The sequence below is a fragment of the Hemibagrus wyckioides genome, linkage group LG12, assembly GCF_019097595.1.
Source record: "Hemibagrus wyckioides isolate EC202008001 linkage group LG12, SWU_Hwy_1.0, whole genome shotgun sequence".
In the NCBI taxonomy this organism is placed as follows: Eukaryota; Metazoa; Chordata; class Actinopteri; order Siluriformes; family Bagridae; genus Hemibagrus; species Hemibagrus wyckioides.
In genome coordinates, this window is record NC_080721.1 from 2,190,450 (window position 1) to 2,211,629 (window position 21,180).

Below are 21,180 nucleotides of genomic sequence, written 5' to 3' on the forward strand. Positions count from 1 at the left end.
ATTCAATGCAGAACTTCCACTGTGCATGAGGGGGTCTCGGGGGTTTTAGAACTCATCAGTTTCGACGGTCATATTTTCTTCAGAGTGAAAAATACTTTAGTGCCTGTAGTCTGCAATGCCACCTGATCTTTCCATATAATACTCTCCTTTCTGAGAATAAGTCCCCTTTGGTGTTTTTCGTCCTCCACCAACTCGTCTACAAGCAAATTTATGCCTCTGTAGTAGGGCAGCATTCCAGAACCGTGAGGGGCATTGGGGGCAAGCGAAAGATCCTTGGGAAAGGTGCCGAGCCCGATGGCGAAGAGCTGAGAGGAGCCTTCGAGAACGCTTACCACAGACTATACACCGCAGGCGAGCCCGGCAGCCATGTCTTCTTGGGGGGTGTCTTATCACGCGGTGAACTGAATGGGTTATTCGTCGTGTAAAGGTGGTGGAAGGGCAGATGGGGCACGTGAAGAACCTTAAGGGAACCATCAAAGACCTCAAACCTCTTACTTTCAGCCCACCCACACGCCACGTACCAACTCCGAAATGAATCCCAATTCCTCCAGTATACTTGGCCCACCTTAACTGGGCTATCCACCTTTTCCGTTTAAGTTGCTGCTGGAGCCTGAATTTTTTTCTCTGCAAAAATCTATGCCATCTTGCATTCTCAAACTCACTGAAGCCACCAAACAGCTGCCCACCACTGCCAAATCTATTTTTTTTCTTCTTTTTTTTCTTTTTCTGGGCAACATCTCCATGCACTTGTACAAGCTGATGATGCAGATGCTGGGGCTGCATTTGGAAAGAGTGCGGCTGGTGGTGGTACTGAGAAACGTGGAGTGGAGAGGATGAAATGTGGATATGGGGGGGAGCAGAATGAATCGGGTTTCCTGTAATCCCTTGATAAATCTGTTGTGACTTCCCGCTCACAGGCTGCTGATGGGTAAGAGGCCCTATTGAGGAGTGCGAGTAGTGAGGGTGTTGGGGGTGCGAAGGGGCATTGGTATTCGAACTATGAGGACCTGACTCTGGTGTGTAGAAGAGTGGGGAATAGCCAGCAGGTTGAGTGTGTAGATGCTGTGTATGAGCAATGGTCGAATGTGTTTGCTGTACAGCATGACTTTCGTTATCTGGAGCCAGACTAAGGAGAACATTAGTGGCAGCCTCACTTTCTGTTAAGGATGACGTATTTCCACCAGATCCGCTTCCGGTTGGCTGGGGGGTCGGTCCAGCACGTGCTAAACCATGCTGAGATAAGCGATGCCTCGTCAGACTGTTAGAGTAAGCAAAGGCTTTTCCACACACCTCACATGAGAACAGCTTCTCACCACCATGTTCATGAATGGCTTGGTGATGAGCAGTCAAATGGAAGTGATGGCGAAATGACTTCCAGCAAATTTCACATGTATAAAGCTTAGGAGGGGGCTGGTTGGATGTGCTAGCACTGGATCCTTGAGCTTTATTTTGAGGAAAAGGGTAATATGATCCAGGAGCCGTTTGACCACCATCTTGATGTACGGTTCCTCCTTGATTTGCCGAAGACTTGGTTTTACTCCGTCTTGGCTTGAAATCCCCTCTGAGGTGCAGCTTTTCATGTCTTTTCAGACTCTGTGCATACCCAAAATCTTTTCCGCAAAGGGAGCATTTGAAGTTCTTCTCCCCTGAATGAACAGTCTGATGTTTAGTAAGATGGAAAGGCTCTCGGAAATCTTTGCCACAAACGTCACAATGGAATGGCTTTTCTCCTGTATGAACACGCTCGTGCCGGCGGAGAGTCTCGCGTCTGCCAAAGCCACGCCCACAAACAGTGCATAAATAAGGCCTTTCTGCTCCATCCCCACGAGCCCCGTTCTGGTTACTCCGCCTACGCTTAACACCCTCTCCCGAGATACCACCAGGCCTAGGTTCCCTCTTTTGTCTGGGCTTTCTTGGCCGCTTCGGTTTGGCATTGGTTGTGGCATTTTGTGAATTAGGCTGCTGCTGAGCAGGATGAGACAAAGGCATCATGGATCCGTTCAAACACTCATCATTTCCTCCATTTCCTGCAGACGTAGAAGATGGGCCACCCAGAGACCCAAAACCAAGACCCCCTAATAAACCACCAATTATATCTCTTCGTTCCTCTCTTCCCCCACTGTTGTTTATTTCAGGCAAGACAGAGGCAGCAGCAGCTGCAGCTATCGCAGACATGGCACTGCTGGTAACTTCATCTTCTGAGTCATCTAGAAGAGAAGAAAGAGGAAGATGTGGCTGCTGCTGCTGCTGCTGCTGTTGGTGATGGTGATGCTGTTGCTGATTTGGAGGGTGTGGGTGCAGTGTTGGAGCTAGGGGGGCTTTTCTGAGGGCAGGGCCTGACATGCTGTTAGTACAAGAGCCATCTCCAGAGTATGTGGTAAGGGTACCCTGTGGTCGACGATAATCATCAACTCTATAGGATGTTTGATACGGATCTCTTGTGTATGCTGAATTATATTTCCCTTCTGGTTTATCACCAGTATTTGGATTGCCCCCTCTCCCCTGTGGATACAGGCCTTCACAGGACATCTCTGTTGCACCTCCCTCAGCTTTCGCATAAACCAATTCTTTTTCATCTCCCATTTGTCCGCCTCGGTATTCATTGACTTCCACCTTGTCGTCAGAACTCACTGAACTGCCATCACTGCTTCTTGAACTTGATCCCCTACCTGGTTTGCCACAGGAGCCAGAGGCGGCATGGTTAAGCAAAGAGGTACTCTCTCTGAAGCAGCGGTCACAGGCTGGACAGCGGTAAGGTTTTTCCTCATGAATTTTCTCGTGTCGAGTAAGAGATTCACGCCGGTTAAAAGACCTCTCACAGGTCGAACAAGCATATGGGCGCGCACCAGAATGTATAACGCCATGCTGAAGGAGATGTCCTCTTTTCTTGAAGCCTTTCCCACATTCGCTGCAACAGTAAGTCTTATCTGGACTTGGGCATGAAGAGGAAGGGTCCGGGTTGGTCTGATTTGGTTCATGTTGATGATGGGCATTTTGCTGAGTCATGCCATCTTGTGTTGAGTGAGGAATACTTGTATCTGACTGGTGCTGATGGACTGCGTTTGGAGTTGTGTTAACGCTGCTATTGGGACCATTACCCCCTTCTTCGTGGCTGCGTATGTGTCTACGGAGACTAGGGAGGTGTGTGAATGATTTGCCACACTCTCCACAGTGATAAGGCTCAGGCTGAGTAACAGTAGGAGTCATTGCAGATTGATCATCAGATTTGGGTATCTGTGATACATTTGATACCAGCACAGAGGCAGAATTTGAGGAGGGGGCAGAGGAAGAGACAGTTGAAGAAGAGGAGGAGGACGGTGTTGAAGATGAGAGGATTGAGGAGGGGTCAGTACCAAGACCTCTCATGCCAACCCCTGCACCTCCACCAACAAGGCCAGAAGACCCATCATGGCCATGTGCCCCAGAGCTGCTATGGCAGTTAGTACTGCTACTACTACCACTACTGCCATCACTTTTCCTCTGGGGCAGGTATCCAGCCATTGCTTTTTTTCTCCTGCTGCCACTCCCTCCGCTTCCTCCAGCTGCAGATGTACCATCACCTTTCCCATCATCCTTTGGGGCAGAAAGATGAAGTGGAAGTGGGAGAGGAAGACCCGCTTCCTGTTGCATTAGGGAAGCTAGCTGATTGGAGGAAAGAACAGGGATGCCTTGAAAATCAAATCCACCAAGTGTCGATGGCTGAGGGGCAGGATGAAGAGGGTGATGTGGGTGGGCATGGGTGTGAGGGTGAGATAATGCATGCGGTGGTAGCTGCTGCTGTTGCTGCTGAGGCTGAGGGGTTGGGTGGCCATGTGTGTGAGTGGGGTGAAGTGCTGGGGGAGGAGCTAGACCTGTGTTTGATTCTGTAAGACCAAGATGATTATGGGGACCCTGCTGAACTAGGAACTGCTCAAGGCTAGCATTGGTATGCATTCCAGAAAGAAAGTATTGGTTGGCTGCAAGCATGCAACTAAATTGCTGGTGTAAACTACGTGCCTCAGACTGAGCCCCAACCAGTCCAGCTACTGTACTGCTGCTGGTAGCAGGGTTATTGGAGGTGGTGGTCGAACTGGAGGGAGAAGGTGATGAGGAAGATGGTCCAGGTGATGGTTGAGGCACAGAGATACCAGGGTGCAGGGGTGGTGGTGGAGGTGGTGGGGGAGCAGATGTTACAACGCCTCCAATTACTCCAGAACCACCAGTACTACTACCTCCTGCAAAATCGAACCGTCCCATCCCTGAGTGAAGTTGCTCCTGTGCTAGAGCAGCCTCTGCAGGGTGAAACGGGCGCAAAAATTGCGGGTATCCAGAAGCTGAACTGCCACTGCTGCTGCTGCTCATCTTGCTAGATTTGCGAGAGCTTTGTGAGGAAGAAGACTGCGTTTGTTGGGGGATGGGTGGAGGTGGTGCGCTCATTTTGGCAAAAATCGACGAGGAATCTGAAAACGCATTACTTCTAGATCCTTGAAGGGAGCCTAAGCCGAGCCCAGAGAGGAGAGCTCCAGAGGCCTCGCCCTGTTGTTGCTGCTGCTGAAGTTGCTGCTGGTGTTGAAGTTGCTGTTGGTGCTGCAGCTGTCGTTCAAAACCTAGGCCTTTGAACTGATGAGCCTGGTGCCCACTAAGCATTTCTAAAATGTCCATAGGGTACTTTCCGAACTGGAACATTTCCCTCACTGTTGAGGGACTCTCCTCTGGTTTCTTCTCGTTCCCTTGTTGCTGCAGTAAAAAGAACACAACTACTTAATTAAATGATATGCAAAAATTGATTGTCATTTAGTGACACTGATATTTAACTCAAATTCACAATAATACTTCCATTTACGTGCACACACTCAATAATTCAACAGGTCTACTTTCAATCCCAAAAAAAGGAATTCATGGTAAATTACTGAAAGCCTAAGCCATTTCATAATCCTCCAATTCATATATAATCCAAAGGACATTCATTAGTGCATTTATATGTATAACAGAAAACATTTAGTTTAGAAGTTGCTGCTCATAGTAATCTAAAATCTTACCGGCGAGGGAATGTTCTCTTACTTATTTATCTCACAGGCATTTAAAGAAATGGTCCCCATTTGTGTATTCCTTATTAAATGTCTCTGCAGTTCCGTTCAAATCACAGTGAAAAGGCAAAAAGATGCAATGCCAGAAAGTCCACTGAATGGGATGAAGTCCGAAGTTGGAAGACCAAGAGCCCAGCAGCGATATGATCCAGTAGTCCTTGCCTCCGTCTGCCGTCAGCAACCTCATTCTAATTTAAAAAAAAAAAAAAAAAAAAAGGGAAAAAAAAAACACAGAAAGAAAGAAAGAAAAAGTAAAAACAAGGAAGATCCAACATATAATTTTGAAGATATAGAGTATAAAGATGAATTCTGTGGTCAAATAGCCACAGATCCATGACTGCGCTCAGGCTGCAAGAAATAAAGAAAAACGGTGGGGTTATGGGGGTAATAGTGCTGTCTTTTCACCCACAGGATTCTTCAGAAGATGAATATAACTAAGGATTTAAAAATAATTCATAATAATAATAATAATAATAAATAAATAAATAAATAAATAAATAAATATAAATAACTCTACACCATAACTTATAAGCACCAACTATGCATACTCCAGTTATTAAATAATAATATAAATTAGCGATATGTGATTCAGTCCCTTCAATCTGCTGTTATAATATGCTCCACTCTTCTGGGAAGGCTTTCCACTAGATTTTGAAGCATGGCTGAGGGAATCGGTGTTCATTCGGCCAAAAGAGCATTAGTTAGGTCAGGGTCTGATGTTGGAGGCCTGGGGCACAGTCGGCATTCCAGTTTGTCCCAAAGACAATTCCTTGGGGTTGAGGTCAGGGCTCGGTACAGGACACTTGAGTTATTCTACTCCAACCTGGGTGGACCATGGACCTTCATGGTGCTAACATTGTACACAAGGGCATGGACATGCTGGAACAGGTTTGGACCTCTTAGTTCCAGTGAAGAGAAAATTGCATAACAGCATACAAAGCCACTCTATACAATTGTGTGCTTCATGTTTTGTGCCAAACGATTGGGGAAGAAGCACATATGGGTGTGACGATCAGGTGTCCACAAACATTTGGCCATAAAGGTGTCCTTCTGAACATTCACCTTTCACTAGGCTATTTTTTAATAAATTTGTTAGCTGTCATGATTGGTTTAAATACCCTTCACGGGCATGTTCTATTTTTAACTTTGGTAAATATTCCTATATGCTCACAGTGCCATACAACTAGCCCTTGAGAGTGCTCTCCACAGGGGCTATAGCAACAGCGAATTTTATTCTTTTAATCTGTCCAGTTGTCATGTCTCTAAACTATAGAAAACTGAGGTATTGTTCCAAATCATGAATATCCACTAATGGATGACCTCGATAATCAATTTAAGCCATTATGGTGGTCATGTCTTAGATAGCTAACTAGCCTAGCAGATTTAGTGGTCATCCACACTCCCTGAATCAACACACCTGCGAAATGCATTATAGTTGTTGTCTCATCTACTTTTATGTTCAATTTCTCAGGTGATAGGGCAAAAAAAAAATTGATCAGGGCTAATCCCAAATTCAGGACACAAAGTCTGAAACTGAAAGAAAACACAAACAAGACTGTGCTGTATATTTCTGGTAGAAATGGATCTCAAAAAGGCACAGTATGATCAAGTAAGATAGAAATGTAGGAGATAAAAGTATAGATATTGCGTTTATATATATGTGTGTGTGTATATATATATATATATATATATATATATATATATATATATATATATATATATATATATATATATACACAAAAAAAATTCATCAGCAGCCTTATTCAGTTCATCCCTTGATATAATCACTGATATGACAAATGATGAGCGAGAAAATAAACTACTTCCAGGAATAACAGAAACGCAATATCTGCCTATACATTAGCACCAGATGAGAAATATGCCAATAAAAAATATCTTTAATATCAAAGTTTAGGCCTTCCTGTTGTGTTCAGAAGTCTTGATCACTAAAATTAAAATACACTACTATAAATAATACCCTGTGTACTGGGACCATACATCCTATTCACTGTTGCACAAAAACAGGCCAAAGCAATCCCCATTAATAACCTTTATGAAGCTTTGCCATCGGGTCATTGCATCGGTAATCGCTTTAAAATAAAAATAAATAAATAAAACTCGATAGGAAAAGATATTGATCCACAAATCCGAGCAGTGTGAAGGGAGTTTCTATTTTAAATGTCACGCTTAGCTTTCATACACAGTGACGTCTAATGGCACACATACACGTTCAAATAACCTAGAAACTTAAGATTCAGGTTGTAAACTCGTTAATGTGGTGTACTGAGGGGGGAAAAAATAATAAAACTAAAAGCCCAAAAAATAAAACCAGTCAGATTTTGCTGAATGAGTTGTTAAGAAACTCACCAAACTCCGCGGACTTGTGCTGAAGTGTTGAGTGTCGGTGCTCTTACTCCGGTTACAGCGAGTTTTGTTAGCTCTCGGGGAAGAGAGAACGAGGGACTGAAGGGGAATATGAAGGCTTTCTTTTATAATCACATCCCTCAAATACAATATTATATTATTTATATTATTTATATATTTATATATTTATATATATATATATATATATATATATATACTTCAAATGCTGAGAAATTAAGTGAGACCTTCAATATATATATATATTTGCATATCAAAATTCCAAGCAAGTCAGAGACATTTTGGCGTAAAAATAAAAATAATACGAACCGTGTTTTGGGAGAAAAAACAAACAAACAAGTTATTCACGGGCATCCAAAAATAGTTTCAAAGTATTTCTATAGTTCTTGAAGTGATTCTGAACCGCAGTACAGTCTGTTAAATGAGCATGAATAATGTGTCCAGTGCGTTCGCTCGTTAGCCAGCCTGCTATCTCTCTCTATCTAGTTAGCTAGCTAGCTGGCTAGCTAACGTTAGCTAAATAAACACGGTATTCTGTTTCAGCGTTCATCGGTGCACCATTAAACCATCCGGACTCGGTATGTGGCATACGTTTATGTACGAGCAAGTCCTCCTCGAAAGTACACCATGAAAGGAGTTATATGCAAAAGGAAGAAATAAAAAAGGCGCCGAAACGTGCATGTACACAAAGGCGGTTTCCGATTTCAGGTTAGCGGGTCATTTTTCCTCATCCTCCCGTCGAAAACAGTTTCAAAGGCCTCTCCATTGGCCCGAGAGCTCTGTTGTCGCCCCGTTAACCAAACCCAATTTCCGCTCGGATAGCTGGCCAATGCAAAGTGATCGCTTTCCTCTGCGACCTAATTTCGGTCGCTAAAACCGCGCGTTAATCGAATTCGTCCTTCGCAAGGTTGCTCCTTTGCTTTAATCAGTGTTATTAGCCAAATATTTCCCCCCTCTGTGTCATTTTTTTTAATGTCCCCGTCTTCCTGTAGGCGCTTATGTTCGTTTCACAGTGGTCGTTTCCGGGCAGTGATACAGTTCCGGCCAGTGTCGCACGATAAAGCGTCCGGCTTCGTTCATTATTTTTATTTTTGCAGCGTTGAAATATACTTACTTTGCAGAATTAAAAAATAATAATACAAACGAGACGGTTTATATGCGAGTTGATTAAAAGTGTTTTTAACGCGAATTATTTTTTTTGCCTTTTTAATACTCGTCGGAGTGCTTAAAATATAAGTACAAATGTATTCACACGCCGAAGTCCAAGCCTGGGGTTTCCCATGGGCAGACTTGGTCGATAAATATTCAAAAACAAAACAAACAAAGTGCAGACTCAGAAAATAAAATAAAACAAAATTTGTCTTGCTTTTGTGAAACTTTTTAAGAAGTAAATAATAAAAGGCTGGGCGAAATTTTTGTAGACGTCCTTACGCAAATACAGACCGACGCTGATAAGGGAAAAAAAAAACTGGCCGTTTTAATGTTATGATTAAAAATAATAATAATAATAAACGTCCAAAAATTTTTTGTTTGGAAGTAACTGTTTAAATAAAAGTGGGAGAAAGAAGGTAATACGTTTGTAAAGCATGTTTTATGATCGTAATAGTACACCCAATGTCACAGCTCCGAAGCCATTTTACCCACAAGCTGCTGCTGCTGTTTCCCCCTTTCTGAAGGACTCGCTTGACCCTGCCCCTCAAAATGGCGAATGCCAGCGATGCCTCATTTGTTTCCTTGTGAAGCAGCATATTCGTGGTGCACGGCTAAGAAAACTCCGAATACTCGACTAAATCCATTATCTATATTGACACCGTGAATAGGTACAACTTCAGAATAATTCATAAAAGGACGCAAAGCTATTAATAAACAAGTGACGACGTGCAAAAACCCTCACGCATTGAAACACTGAGAAGTACAACTAAGGGGCGGGTCCAAACAAAATGCACGAGCAACATCAACCTGTTTATTAGACTATTTCTCACACTTATTGCGAATATAATTCTGTTTGGGATTAAATAATGAGATTTGCATATTATGATGTACGTTTTATGATCATTTATCTTAGAAAGGAAGTTTAGTATTACAGCTGAAAAGCAGCACGCTCTGTATAAAAAAATACATGCATTTGTTTGTTTGTTTGTTTGTTTGTTTGTTGCACTGCAGTACTACCTCAGAGGTTGCGTACATCTTACCTATGTTACTACCGTACTACAATTATACCATATAAATATTATAGTTTAGTATAACTATTTAAACTGTATCACTACTTCATGTGTATATCCCTTTACTCCATACTTAAATATATATCAGATATATATATATATATATATATATCCATATATATATATCTCACAATAGAATATCTTTTTAAAAAAATGTCAATGAAAACCACTGAAATTATATACCTGTGTGTGTGTCATTAAAGTAGGTCTGAAAAAGCACAGGAAGAATGCGGAGAAGTGAGAATGAGCTGTCAATCATTTATTCGATATATTCTTGAGATTTATAGTGTGAAAAAGGACTTGGAAGGAAACCAGGTGAAAGGCCAGACTTGGTGTAGCCAGAGCATGGCATGCCTAGATAAATATAAATCATTTTTAATTAAGTGGAGCTTGTCTCCTATTAAAGGCGGCAATTCAAAGCAGACAAGCACAAAAGCAGATGAAACCCTGCTGAAAGAAACCAGTCCGGTTTGACAAACTGGTTGATCGTCTTCTCAGGCTGTAAAGTTTCTTTCCAGATTCCATAATCCTTGTTTGAGGTTTTCTAATTGGCCTACTGCTGTGTTCTTTAATTAAAAAATATCTTGTGCCGAATAATGTAGCATTGATCGTGATAATTCAGAAACTATTTGCATCCAGTACTTAGCAACTTGCAACCATGATGTACCAGCTGTGTTTTGGCAGCTTGTCTCTGATCATATATATCCACTCATTTTCATGGTAATGTACTTAGACGACATATTTCGTTTTAGATCATTTTAGAAAGCACTAAAGTGTTGTTTGAAAGTATTGGATTTATCTCACAACAGCTGCAAACCTGAGAGGGTCAGGTCAAGCACAAGATTCCTCCTAACACTCCAAAAACTCTAGCTAGCACATCTCGAAGAACTGGTGCTCAAGCTTCATCACAGGGCAGCTGGACACGCTTGGGGGGAAAGCATTAACTGCCCTCTCAAATATCTGGGATTGGTTAGTTTTGTTATTAACAGGGGATTGAGGAATGCCACTGCCACTACCCAGAGAGCAGGTCAATTCTCTTAAACTGCTGGTTATGGATGGCTGTGGCTTTTTCTGGATCCAAACTCCAAAGATTTAGTTTGAGTGCTTGAAATAAATAAACCATTGTTAAATTTTATAAATGTGTATCTGTTTTTATTATTCTTTTATCCTCCTTTTTCCTCCTTCAGTCTAAACCCTGCATTGTATTGTGTGTGTGTGTGTGTCTTGCAATGATTTGGTACCCTGTCCAGGGTGTCCCCTGCCTTGTACCCTGCAAAAACTGCTACCCACAATGTAAAGTATGATAAGCAGTACTGATAATGGATGGATGTGACTTTGAAATCTTTGAAATTAAAATTTGACACGGTTCACCAGATCCAAATGAAGCTGGACAAGGGACCCTGTAGTAGCTTGCAGGCAGCATGTTACTCCACTTTATGTCTCACAATAACAAATAGGACTGGAAAAAAAATCATTGTGAGGTATAGCAAGAGAAAGACACATAGTAAATGCTGGTAAATATCCAAACATACATTTGGATATAAACATTAAAGCAAATGGTTGTCCTTTAGTGTGGCAGAATTACAATGAAAAATATATAGCAAACCATACTTTTCATCCAAATCATCATTTCCAAGATTAGATTCTATTTCATTATTATGAACAGAAAACAGTCAGATACCTAATACAGTGAAATTCTTACTCTGCAACTCTCTAATAATTTAAATAGGGCATAAGAAAGACATAAAAACATAAAATACAGGAGGGGGGCCTATGAGAAAATGTGTATACACTCAAAGTAATTAAGAAAAAGTGTTTATATGCCATGTAAACATTATGTAAAAAATTGTGTTTCATGATGTTTTGCTCATTTGTAAATGTGTATGTAGGCAGGGTGGGGTAAACCTCAGCATCTCTCAAATGTCTGTGCTATGGACACCAATCAGCCATGACATTAAAGCCACTGACAGGTGAAGTAATTAGCAGTGATTATCTCATTCAAACAACAACTGTCAAGGGGTGGGATATATTAGGCAGCAAGTGTTGGAAGCAGGAACAATGAGCAAGCATAAGAATCTGAGTCACTTTGACATGATCCAAATTGTGAAGGTTAGATGACTGGGTCAGATCATCTCCAACACAGCAGATCATGTAGGTTCCCGGTGTGCAGTGGTTAGATCCAGAAAAAAGGCTAGACAGCCCGGTCCGATCCCACAGAAGAGCTACTGGAGCACAAATTGCTGAAAAAGCAGCTTCATTCGGTCTGATAGAAAGGTGTCAGAACATGCAGAGCTTCACAGCTTGCTTGTTTAGGTCTTGTGGAGTCCATGCAACAAAGGGGTCAGAGCTGTTTTGGCAGCACGAGAGGAACCTACACAATATCAGACAGGAAGGTGATCTGTTCTGGCAGATCAGTGGATATAAATTACAGACTGAAAATCAGGCATAATGACATAGGTGTCTTAATTTGGCATAATATTTAGATGTTAGATATGTATTTATTATATATGGTGAACTCCAATATTACAAACCTTTCCCACTGTTGTTTTCTTTGGATATTTTTCCCTTTCTCTTACACATTTGCAGTTATTGCTGCTAGTGAGGAATATAGCAGGTCTGTTTTTTGCTTGCTTCTTTCATCAAGTTTCCTATTTGAAAATGCTAGAATTTCTTGGTGTCACTATAGTAACCTGTTTGTCACTAGAGGCGCTAGCTCAGCGAGCATAAATTTCACAAAACCCACAAAAAAAAGCAACACGATGAATGTTGTACTAGGCAAAACAAGTCTTGATAAGTATGTGCGTGGTGAAATTCTCTGGGAGATCCTGTGGAAGGCAATATAAAATAAATGATATGAATAATTAATTGACCAACAAATAATTGTTTTGCTGGATAATTAATTAAATAAATAATTGCTTAATGAAGATTTAATAATAAATAATGAAATGAGATGTAAGTCTCTAAATTGCCCGTAGTGTGTGAATGTGTGAGTGTGCCCTGTGTGATGGCACTCTGTCCAGGGTGTATCCTGCCCGATGGCACCTGAGACCGTGACCTGAGGATAGATTGGATAAGCAGTACAGACAATGAAATGGGATATAATGCCATGGAGCAATTAAATTAGTCAAAATCTTTTACAAAATTAAGGCAGGACTAGTGTTTGATTGAGTGATCAATTTAAATTCTTTTTTTTTGTGCAAATTGGCCTTTGTGGCGTTATCTAACGGTGATTAAATGACTCTTAAGCAAACCTCAAAAATGAAAGCCTTGAGCGTTCACGGTTTTTAAGAACAGCAAAGCAAAATATTAGTAATCGCTTTATTGCTGATCAAATAAAAATATTGGCACTATGATTTGGATGTTGGGTTTTTTGGGGATTTTTTTTACTGTCACCTCATCCACAGAAGGCTAATCAGAATCGCATTGTACAGTAGGGAAACATTTATATGAGAGCGTGATGTGATTCACTACAAATAACAAAGCCTGTGAGAAATGAATTTGAGGAAGAAAAGGTGTCAAACACAGCCAGAGCTCCTGCTGGTTTCCACCGAGACCGATTTGTTGACTGATTTAATTATTTTTATAGCGTGTGCCAAGGCATGAAATAAACAATTAACTATGGAAATGAAACAGTGAAAGAAACAATTAAATATGTTTCATTATTTAATTGTTTTTATTAAAATATTATAATTAATATAATATTAAAATATTATACTTTACATATTAATGATATATGGGGGGGGTCGATTCTATCTCACAACTAAAGCACCATCTACATTATTCAGGACAGACCATCATCTGATGCTAGCAAATGAACTGGTTTAAATAAAAACAGTAAGAAAAGACTTAATTTGTTACATGATACTTATAAAATACATATAGTCATTTACATGCACAGTCAAAGAAGAAGTAAGCCAGGTTTTTATTGGACTTTCAAAATTAAAGATTTTCCTTCACTGGAACTAATAGACTTGAACCCTGTTCAAGCATGACGATGCCCCTGTACACAAAGCACAGAGCTCCATGAAGACATGGTGTAGAGGTTAAGGTTGGAGTGGAAGAACTGGAGTGTCCTGCACAGAGCTCCTGACTCTGACTCAACCCCACTAAACACCTTTGGGATGAACTGGAACACCGACTGAACCCCAGACCTCCTCACTCTTACAACATCAGTGTCTGATCACACCAATGCTCTTGTAGCTGAATGATCACTAATCCCCACAGACACACTCCAACATCTAGTGGAAAGCCTTCAGAGAACAATGAAGCTTATTATAACATTGTGCAGTGTAGTGGACCAGTGGTTAAAGGTCCAGGTTACTTATTGGAAAGTCAGGGATTTAAGCCACTGCAAGGTTCTTAACCCTCTCTGCTCCAGGGGGGGCTGTATCATGGCTGACCCTGTAGTCTGACCCCAGCTTCCTTACAAGCTGGGATATGCAAAGAAAAGAATTTCAATTTACCATAATAAATATTTGGCCAATAAATTCTTCTAGAGCAGTACTAAAGGGAAGTAAGTCTGGAATGTTATGTTAGGTGGCATGTTATGGTCAGATGTCTACATACCTCTAACCATATAGTCTATGTTGTCTATTCACTGTGCAACCACTTTAAAGAAAAAGTCGAGAAACTATACATAACATTTTGAGTACAATAAAGAGCTACATTTTTTGCATAAAATACAAGATTGTCAGCATGCATCATGTAGTATGTGAGATCTTTCTACAGCCCAGGACTGGAGTATAAGGAGAAAAGTGGACCCAAACCTCAGGGTCAAGCCCCTCCATGGGCTTCTTCATGGCCCCCTGTCGCACCTCCTGATTCATCTGGTGGATACTGGGTTCTGTCACCTGACACTGTGAAGGGATGGCAGTTGCTCGTGATGATTGAGGGAGAGAGATTTCGATGAGAATTGTAAGTGAAATATTTGGACAAGTTGTTGTTATTTCAGCTGTCTACATTATTATTTTTAGGATGAAAAATTACAGCTCTTTTAATGTGTTACTGCCATGACCTGAATTCTCAAGCCCACAAAGATCAACCAGACGCTGAGTTTATTTCCTGATAATGCTCTACCAGGTATTTACTGCAGCTCTCTCTGGTCTTGCATGTTCTTGTGCTATTTTGCTGTCAGTTTTGCCTTCAGCAAGTGAAATACACGCTCAGTTGTATTCAGGTCAAGTAACTTGACTTGGCCATTGCATAATATTTCACTTCTTTGCCTTAAAAAGCTCTAGTTTGGAGTTACTCCTGCTGCTTTTGTCATCATTAAATCCAAGAAAACCAATTCCACTGGTGTAATATGTGAACCAGCACTATCCAAAGTATTGGAACAACAAGGCCAATTCCTTTTGGGTTTTTAAGTTCGGCTTTGAGATCATGATGAACATGAGACGATAGATCGGCTTCCATCTCCTGATATCTACTTGATGTGTTAAGACATGGCACCTTCTTTGGCAAACTACTGTATTGGAACCGAGTATTAACACTTAATATTTAGATGTATATCCCTTGCGTCAAGCTGGAGACCCTTGCATTCTTCCTTAGTGATGCTTTTCCAGGTTGTACCAGAGCTTCTTACAATTGTTTGTTTAGGAGGTCCATCTGCCTTGCATGGAAATGAGCCTATTGGTTAGTAAGGACCAGAAACAGGAAAGGACTTCCTTCCTGTTACCACTCCTCTAGTACCAGCTTAATGGCCAGGAGTTCTTGTTTTCCCACATTTTAGTTTCTCTCTGGGGAAGACAGACAGCTTGAGAGAATAATAAGCACATATGTAAAGCTGTGAGGGTTATCTTGAGTTGAGACAAGACCAGTCCAACTAGTTCTTTTGATGCCTCAATCTCCATGATGAAAGGGACAGAGGGGTTGAGGATGCTTGAGAAGTGGCACAGTTCTTAATTTTTTCTTCAGGGCACCAAAAAGATTCGCTGTCACATGGTGCAGATGGTGATTGCTAGCATTTGTATGAAAGATTAGTTTCATCAGTCTCAAAGGAATTCATCCGAGTTAGCTTTGTTTTCAGCATTTTACAAGCTTGTTAGATGCCTATAAATGTGAAAAAATGTGAGCGTGCTTTGACATCACAACTGTGTAATCTCTTTTAAAAAAAGGATTAACACGAGGCTTTATGGCAACCTGTCTGGGTGGTTTTAAAAGAGAGAGAGAGAGAGTGAGACAGAGACAGATCTTTGGACTTGACTGTGTTTACAGCATTGAACAAGAAAATCACAGCTAGTATTAAATAAAGAAAGTGAAAAAGTGTAGCTGTTTTATTTTAAGGCAAACTCTATGATGTTATATGGAAGGAGTGACTGGATGAGGAATGAGTTTAGAGTTTATGAAAGGATAAAAGATCAAGGAATCCATCTAAGAAGATGCCTGTTGATGAGCTACAGCTAGCATTCTCTTATGTGATTATTGAACATCTCAGTCCAGTTCTTCCACTCCAACCTTAACCTCTAACCTCTTTATAATTGTGTGCTTCCAACTTTGTGGCAATGAACCTTTTGCTCTTTTTTGTAGTTAAAATACATGCAAAGCAACATGCAGTACATGCAAAGCATCTTAAATGAGACATGCAACCTGGAACCTTTACAAATTGGGCCTGTTACATGAATTTAAAAGTTACATTCAGATTACCTAAAACAATTTCATTTAAAAAAAAAAAAAAATAATAATAATAATATGCTAAACTGCAATTAACATTAGCATGACATTTACATGACATGACATAAAACACTAAATGCGAAAAAATATTCGCTTTTATTTATTTATTTATTTATTTATTTATTTATTTATTTATTTTCTTACATACTTACTTAATCATTCATTCATTTTCATTATTCATTTATTGATTGATTGATTTTAGATTGAAGTAAATCATTTTTTCATCATTCATTTAGTTTATATTCATTTTTATTACTTTTGTAGTAAATGAAGAAAAACTTCAACACTTTTTTTTACACAGAATCTGAAATACCTTTCATTTCATTTGTGCTTCTCACTTCAATGGGTACGAGTTCATCACATTGTAGAGCCTGGGTAGTGCACTATGTGGCCAATAAAATGTCGACAGAACAAGAACACCTCTATTACTAAGCGCCAGATTCTGAACGATATGCAGTAATAGCAATTTCGGATGTGTATGTCTATAGATTTTACATTTAAATCTAAAATAATATTAAATAATATTCATGCAGAAATCCACAAAGCTTTGGCGGAGCTCCAAATTAGAGTTACAGAAAAAGCCCATGAGGAAGCAGGAGCTTCACACTTAATACACGCTTGGATGTCCTGGACATTTTCCCCATTCATTCTCACTGAACTGAATAGTTCACTGTTGAAACCTTTCATGTATTGTGTCAGGGCCTAAAAACCTTTACTGACCCGCAACTGTGTCCTTTGCAGAATGCACTCGTTTATCAATGTCCTGAGAAATATATTCACTATTACTGTTTTATTCACTTTCATCAGATTTGATCCTATTTTATTTTTTGGGGCTCTCCAAATATGTCCATTTAACATTATTAATAATGTAGCACACACACAATAAATACACACTAAACATAGAAACATCAGTACTGTTAAAGACAAAATGTGTGTGTAACTGGCACAAAGATGTCCCTGTTTTTGTTTGTTTGTTTGTTTGTTTGTTTGGCTTTAGCAATAATTAACAAATCTAAACTCAAAGACAATCTGCAGAATATTTACTTGGATCTAGATGTTCACAATTTTCATCATTTAATACATAATATTCTATCAGTATATATAAACCTAGTTTATAAAACATAAATCATTTCTGTCCTTGTAGGTATGATATGTATATAATATATATATATATATATATATATATATATATATATATATATATATATATATATATATATATATATATATATATATATATATAATGGCGCCCCCTGTGGGTCAAAGCTTTGTTCCTGTCATAGATCACAGACAGACCTGCTGGAGTTCCTGCTTCTCTCTAATCACAGTATACACCATTTTACACACCACTGCATGCTCCTATAACACCTAATAATCTGTGGTCAGTGTCAGGAAAGGTTATGTCCACTCCTGCTGTTGGATCCTGAAACACCTCTGCTGTGGCTCCTCTCCACCCACAGACCTGATGTTACCTGGATACTGTGGAGTTGAGCTACTGTGGTTTCCAGTCCATCAGAAGACTCTCATCATCAGGACATTTAAATCTAAGAACATTTAAATCTAAAATAATATTAAATAATATTCATGCAGTAAACGGATATTACAGACACATTATTATGAATTTTCTAGAACTATAAGAAACTGAGCTCCCTAATCATGGTGTTTGCTGTTGTTTAAGAAAAAAGTAAACTGTGAAAACTATGGAAAATGCATAAAAAAAAAACATTTTATGATGAATTTTATGAGAACAAGGTGGTTGCAGGTTTTAAGATGCAACACATCAAATGATTTCACTAGAACATGGCAAGTGGAGAAAAAAGTTTTGTCCCGTAGTGGATAAAGGGATCATTTCAGAAATTTGAGAAATAGTAAAGCAAAGTGGTAGCTATGAGGTCATGGGAACACTTTTATTTTGAATGAGTGTATAAAATACTCACCTGATGGCAGCAGCTACAGGAAACGTGATATAACTTATTAACTACTGATCGGAAAAAGTCACATTGGCTTTGAATTTGCAGTCTATAGTCATCACAGCTGGACCGCTTTCACGTCAAGAGCAAGTATAAGTATAGAGTCAGACTCTTGGATAAAAGACAGATTTACGGTTTGTGTCTTTTCCTCAGCCGCAGCTGGACCTCCTCACATCCTCTACACAACCCAACCATCCCACTGAGTGAGCAGAAGTCACTTTATATTTATTCATCTTTATCCATTTAATATTCGTGATGGCGGGTGGTGGCAGATCAAAATCGCTTACATCCACTTTATATGAACTAAAACCTGGAAAAGAGGCAGTATGGGTGCACTTGTTCTATTTAAAGATGAAGATGAAAGAAATGAAGAAAATGAAGATGTAAGAAACACTGGCGTGAAGTATTCGTTAAAAAGTTCTCTTATAATATATAAATAATATGTATATTATATAAATTATATTACATAATATATTCATATACTATATACACTACTCACAAAAAGTTAAGGATGTTCGGCTTTCGGGTGAAATTTCAGGATGCACCTAAAATGCACTATAACCTTTCCAGGTGAACTTAATTTGACCTTCTCTACACTTTTGAATGCACATGTCCAACTGTTCAGTGTTTCAGTACTTTCTGCAGAACTTGCTGTTCTCTAACAAGGTGCTTAACGGCAAAATTCACAACTGGGGTTTGATCCATGAATCCACCAATAAATTTTCTGGTTCCATTAGAATTGGTATTTAAACAGTCCTCTTCATCATGCTGTTCACATTTTGACATCATGAGACCAAGACCACACCTAACAATTGATCAACAGTACCTCGCCATTGTGAGGCTTCAAACAGGATGTTCTCAGAGGGAAGTGGCCACTGAGCTTAGAGTGTCACAGAGTGTCATCAGCAGGTTGGGACAGAGATACAGAGAGACTGGAAGAGTCACAGAAAGACATAGAAGTGGACGTCCTTTGGCCACATCCCCCGTTGATGACCGCTTCATTGTGAACAGTGCCCTGTGGAACCGGATGATGAATGCCACTCAACTCCAGGCACATTTAAGGGGGTGAGAGGCACCTAAGTGTCACGTCAGACCATTCGAAACCGTTTACATCAGCGTGGTCTGCGTGCTAGACGACCTGCAAGGGTATCTGACCACACCACCAGGCACAGGCGTCGGGCCAGGGAGCATTTACACTGGACGAGGGACCGGTGGGCCTCAGTGCTGTTCTCTGATGAAAGTCGATTCACGTTGAGCAGAAATGATGGCCACCAACGATATTGGAGACGTCAAGGAGAGCGCTATGCATCAGCCACTGTTGTGGTGGTGTTACTGTCTGGGCAGGTGTGTCCACTCAATACAGAACTGCCTCTTGTGAATGGTACAGTGACAAGCCAATACTACCTGAATAACATCATTAATCCAGTCATTGTGTCCCTGCATGAACAACACAGGCCTAATTTCATCTTCATGGACGACAATGCTCCAGCTCATCGAGGTCGCATCATTAGGGACAGGCTGCTGGAGGCTGGGGTACCTCAAATGGAGTGGCCTGCACTTTCTCCAGACCTGAATCCCTTAGAAAACCTGTGGGATCAGCCGAGTCGCCGTGTAGAGGCTCGTAACCCTGCACCCCAGAACCTCAATGACCTGAGGGCCGCCCTTCAAGAAGAGTGGAATGCCATGCCTCAGCAGACAATAAGTCGACTCGTGAACAGCATGAGACGTCGTGGTCAAGCTGTAATTGATGGTCAAGGGCACATGACAGATTATTGAGACATTGAGATTTTTTGTTGTGGTATACCCAACACTGTTGTTGGCTTTTGTTTCAGTAAATTGTTTGAGATGAGGAAATCACCATTGCAGCTTCTACTTAAATGCCCTACTTTCATGATATAATATCACTGTGGCTTGAACTTTTTACATTTTCCATAAAATTCACACAAAAGCCAAATATCCTTAACTTTTTGTGAGTAGTGTATATACTTTTAATTTTTCTTAAGGCTTTCTTTTTATGTTTATTTTTTGTTGTTGATTTAATTATATTGCTGTAGTTTGCCTGAGCCGCTCCTAAACATTTCATCATACAAACTTGAACTTAACCCTTGTGTGTTGTTTGAACCGTTTTATATATATTTTAAAATTGTTTTGCATTTGTTATAAATCATCCACATTTGCTGCATTTTATCTGCAATAAACTCTTGTTTCTCATTCTTCTATTCTTGTTCATCACCTGCGTTTGATAAATCAGTTCAAAATAATAAACATGAATGGGAACATTGTTCTATTTCATTTTTTTTCCAGATTTATGGCACCAAGGTCTTTATTATTGTATATTTTGTTACACAGATTAAACAATGTGACCTAGAATGTGATCTAGTATTTTATTCACAAATATTATTTTCTGTAATATTTGGGATTCAGATAAAGACAGTATGTGTATAGAACTCTTATGCATTTGTTTTTATTTATTTCTGTAGTGCTTTTAAAACCACAATAATATCCTTGGACAGTTTGACCCAAACAGTAGCAAAGGGTCCAAAGAGTGAACATAACACAAGTGTTAATAAAGTTGAAAAATATGAGCCTTGGAGAAACCGTGCTGTCATGTTGTAGATGTTATATTTGTGCATAAATTACAAAGGAGGTTCTGTGTGACTTTGATCATGGATTATAATAAGCTTGAAAGGATTTTTTTTATTAGTGATGAGCCATGTTCCTTTACGTTTACCGTATGTCTACTTGTCACTTTGTTACCCTCACATTGTTATTGTTTTGTTTTTTCACACTCCTCCTGGATAAAGTGCTGGATGTCTGTTTTTCAGCTTGCTGTTTATGATCCATGTAGTTTCTTGATTTGTTTAAAAGTAA

The 21,180-nt window shown here is 39.9% G+C and overlaps 1 protein-coding gene across 2 annotated transcripts; it reads right to left on the reverse strand.

The window, feature by feature from the left end:
• On the reverse strand, positions 1–9,327 carry znf865 (zinc finger protein 865). Of its 2 annotated transcripts, none has more exons than XM_058405257.1 (4): positions 7,758–9,327; positions 7,434–7,529; positions 5,041–5,254; positions 1–4,716 (listed from the first exon to the last, which is right to left on the reverse strand). In XM_058405257.1, exon 4 carries the CDS (start codon positions 4,663–4,665, stop codon positions 97–99), a length of 4,569 nt encoding a protein of 1,522 aa, XP_058261240.1. In that variant the 5' UTR covers positions 4,666–4,716; positions 5,041–5,254; positions 7,434–7,529; positions 7,758–9,327; the 3' UTR covers positions 1–96. The 2 variants fall into 2 exon arrangements, with proteins under 2 accessions (XP_058261240.1, XP_058261239.1); XM_058405256.1 differs by having other exon boundaries at positions 5,019–5,254.
• Between the last annotated feature and the right edge of the window lie 11,853 nt (positions 9,328–21,180).